The sequence below is a fragment of the Helianthus annuus genome, chromosome 8, assembly GCF_002127325.2.
Source record: "Helianthus annuus cultivar XRQ/B chromosome 8, HanXRQr2.0-SUNRISE, whole genome shotgun sequence".
Taxonomy (NCBI): Eukaryota; Viridiplantae; Streptophyta; class Magnoliopsida; order Asterales; family Asteraceae; genus Helianthus; species Helianthus annuus.
In genome coordinates this window covers 24,358,322-24,362,490 of record NC_035440.2, presented here as the reverse complement: position 1 = coordinate 24,362,490, position 4,169 = coordinate 24,358,322, and the positions used below count along the sequence as shown (strand labels likewise).

General features: G+C 38.5%; 1 protein-coding gene across 2 annotated transcripts; it reads right to left on the bottom strand.

Moving 5' to 3' along the window:
• Positions 1-661: 661 nt before the first annotated feature.
• LOC110872433 (probable pectate lyase 18) lies at positions 662-3,842 on the bottom strand. 2 transcript variants are annotated; one of them, XM_022121226.2, is made up of 6 exons: positions 3,700-3,842; positions 2,421-3,150; positions 2,284-2,329; positions 2,148-2,227; positions 1,864-2,072; positions 662-1,172 (listed from the first exon to the last, which is right to left on the bottom strand). In XM_022121226.2, exons 1-6 carry the CDS (start codon positions 3,828-3,830, stop codon positions 683-685), a joined length of 1,686 nt encoding a protein of 561 aa, XP_021976918.1. In that variant the 5' UTR covers positions 3,831-3,842; the 3' UTR covers positions 662-682. The 2 variants fall into 2 exon arrangements, with proteins under 2 accessions (XP_021976918.1, XP_021976917.1); XM_022121225.2 differs by having other exon boundaries at positions 664-1,172; positions 2,148-2,336.
• Between the last annotated feature and the right edge of the window lie 327 nt (positions 3,843-4,169).

The following is a 4,169-nucleotide window of genomic DNA, read 5'->3' as shown; positions in this document are numbered from 1 at the left end:
TATTCCATGGTTTCGAGAAGATTTTATAACTCATATTGACCATTTTGGATTTTATAAATTAGCATGCTTTGGTTTGTCATCATTTTTTAATATTTTTTAGTTAATTAATAAAAAAAAGTTAGTTAAAGAAAATGAGAAAAAAAAAATAAAATTTGTGTTTTAAATACTATCAAAGTTAGTTGCGGGGTTAGTCCATGTGGTTTCTCCAAAGTAACAAGGTTGAGTACTAAGTTCTTAATTGACAAAAATACCCTAACTTTTAAGTTAGTATTTAACACCAGTTAGTCTTAAGGCCCTAGGATGTTACAAAATCAAAAGTTAAAGACTTAGATTGTCATTTTAAACTATTAATACCTAAATTTTTACTTTTCATAAACTACAGAGACTAACGGTGTAATTAACTCGATCTAGTTATGTATTTGAATATTGTCACTTTCACGGTATAAAGAAGTAAGTATTATTGATGGACTATACCAATAGATCCAACTACAAAACAAGAATAAAAAGTAAAATTGTTTGTTGGTGATCTCTCGGTATAATCCATCAGTAAAACCATTAGTAAATTATTTACCCATAATGACACTGATGACTATGTTAACATCATATGCAATTGAATCATGAAATTTGTTCTTTGCTTCATTTACTACCCTTCAATTATATACAGAATTTGTCATTTTTTTATCTACTGTAATGAGAATACAACACTGGTAGATAATACAACTAGTGAAGACAGAAGCATGGAGGTTAATATTGATGAACGTGTCATTGTATGAATGCTGCTACCTACACCTGAAACCATTCTGCCGCCAGGACCGCCACAGTAAGGTATTATCCCAGGCCCGCAACCTTGTAGCACCCCAAACGGTGGGGATCCTGGTACCGAACTGTACCCAACACCTGACACCATCCCAGGATCACCACCACCACCTGGAATACAACCGCCTTGTGTTTTTCCAGGCGCGTAGCAACCTGGTGGTGTGGCTCCATAACGGTTGCCGCCTGGAGGTATTGTACTTGGAGAGTAGCCATAATCACCACCATCAGGCGGTATTGTACCTGGAGGGTTGCCACCACTTGGTTGACCATCAACTGGTGGAATAATCATTGGAGGACCGCCCCCGCCATCGCCACCAGGTGGTATGATCCCAGGAGGTGGATTGTCACCTACATTGCTGCATCAAAACAACATATCAATTCACTTGGACTTTGAACATCATCCGGTCAAAAGTTCACACAAAAAAGGGTGTGAATGCTCTAAAAATCACATCATATCCATCATTTTTATCTCTGTAATTACACTAAAGAGTTAATTACTGTTTTCGTCCCTGTGGTTTGTCAAAAATCACTATTTCAGTACATTAGTTTAAAAATTGCGATTTCAATCCCTGTGGTTTCACTTTCGTAACCATTTCAGTCCACCTCGTAACCATTTCAGTCCACCTCGTAACCATTTCAGTCCATGTACTAAAAGAATAAATGGATTGAAATGGTTACGAAAGTCAAACCATAGGGACTGAAATCGCAATTTTTAAACTAAATGACTGAAATAGTATTTTTGACAAATCACAGGGACGAAAACAGTAATTAACTCTACACTAAAAATCACTACATTTCTCTCTCTTTTTCTATTAAATAATATTTTTTTGTACCTTTATCATTATCTTTTTTCTCTCCTTTACTCACAACCACTTTTCTAAAAATAATAAAAATAATATAAGAGTGAACGTGTTTTTCATATTTACGGCTAAACAGTAATATTTTCTCTCCTTCACTCACAACCCCTCATAACCACTATCTATAATATGGGGAGCCTCTCACAGTATTTGATGGACAGGATGTGAATGCTCTTAACCACTAAATCACCTTGGGACGCCAACGAGGACACCTGCATGCATAGTTAGTTGGTTTATAAGGTAAGCCGACATCGCCGGAACACTAGACGCCTTGTCATATTGAACACTGAACTCAGCACCCGAGGGCGTAAAAAATGCACCATTAACCATCAAGTCCCCTTCCGTCCTCCAATTCCACCCCCTCCATTCATCTTCCTTCGCTTCCATTCGCTTCGTCACCTATACATACACCCTTTGTAAAAAAAAGTGTATACAATAATCCTAAATAGTACAAAATGTGGTTAAGTTATGTACCTCCTTATGAGAATTAGGCTGGGCAACAAATCTGTTGCCCTGACTGTTAATAGTGGGAGCCGCGCTCCCACCAATGGCATATAACTGCCATTCAGTGTAGTCATTGTTTACGACATGGAAATACCCGTGTCTGCATCTTGGCATTCTCTCCACAAGCCCTTTTCCAAAGTGGTTGAAAGCAACTGTCACCTATACAAGTAGTCACTGTTAGTTTTAACATGTTCATAGAGCATATTAGGCTAATTATATGAATGATGCATGTTAATAGGTTACCTGCATACCAGCATCAGCCAAATAATCATCAGAATGACCCAATAACATGACCTTATCATGCTCCGTAAAATAAGAATTGGTCACTGTCACGGCGGTAGATCCTTCTGTGATATCGACCAATCCGTCTTTACACCTGGCAAAAGAACAATGATCAATCCACAAATTCCGTACCCCCTTGATTGTCAATCCATCACCGTCGGATTTCCCTCTGCCCACAACATCTGTTGGACTCACCCTTATCTTAGCGTTCCCCGATGGCTCGCAGTCATGAATATAAAGCCCATGAATGATGATGTTTCCCACATGTTCAATCACAATGCACCCTTTTCCAGTGATGTGCACGATGGCCCCACGCCCATCGATGGTTTTCGCGCTGCTGACAATGAGCTCGGTTTTTAAATTTATGTGCATGTCACGCGCGAATATGATCCATAGTGGCTCGGATTGTATGACAGCATGTCTTAGTGTTCCGGGTTGAGGGTTTTCGGGGTCTCCATCAGATGGGTCTGAGACAATGTAGATTTGGCCTCCTTTGCCACCCATTGCACCCTGGCCAAATCCGATAGCGCAGTCGGCGAGGCGTTGGCGGTCATTGGCCCAGTTTGGGTCACACCGCCAGCAGTCGTCGACTGGGTTCCCGGTCTGGCAAGGAGTTTGATCTTTTGATTGAATGTATAATGGGTTTGTTTCAAGTAGTTGTCTTCTGGAGGCTATTGAAGCATTAACTTTCCTGCCAAATGGAATAATATTAGAGTCAGAGTAAATTAAAACAGAGTTAGAAAAAAAAAAAAAAAACTTTTCATATTTTTTTGAGAAAAAGAAAGAAACCCAGATTCTATAAGGTTTAAGTGGCAGATATATATCTCTCTTGAAAATCTTGAGAAAATAAAAGAATCCCTTTTGGTAAGATTTACCATTGAGCACACTATAGATGATTTTCTTGATCACTACATTTGATTGGTGAATCACAAATGGGTGGGTTTTCTTTTTTTTTTTTTTTTTTTTTAACAACAGCTCCTAAATTCGAGGGGTGCGTGTTTTTTAAAAGAATCCGATATATACATGTTATTTTTTATGGTTTAAAAATGTTAGCCCATTGGCATTAGGTTTAGTGAGCTCAATACCCATTTGATTTTATAAAACAATAATAACAATAATAATAAAACATTACGGAAGGGCATATTTATTGAAGCTCGAAACAGGTACATGAATTCTTAGAGACGCCCCTGGACACCATTTTACGAGCTTTGGTGTGAGGAGTAGTTAAGGGCAGACATACCTTTGTAGTTGCAGAACAATAGCTTCTGGGTCAGGGTGTTGATGAGGGAGGGTGACCCTAATAAAAGTGGAGGATATACAAGTTAAATAAAGCATGTAGGTCAAGAGACTAGTGCATGCACATGGAGACATCTCTTGACCAAAAGTTTTCCTTTGGTTTGAGGAATGAGGTTCCATATGGTAAGAAGCTTGTTTCTATGTTGGTGATTAGTTATAGGTGTATGTAGGCCCTAATGAAATTAAAGCTATGGCATTCCTATGGGTGAAGAATCGATCGAAATTGGCGGCCTTAACATGGGAAAAGTGGCGTAGGTTCGATGTTGGTGATTAGTTATAGGTGTATGTAGCCTGTTTGTATTTTGTTATCTATTGGTGTTCAAACATTTGTAAGTTTGGTGGGTAGCTTCTTGCTACAATTAATAAAATTTTGTCGGCCGTTCAAAAAAAAAAGAAGCTTGTTTCTATATATGA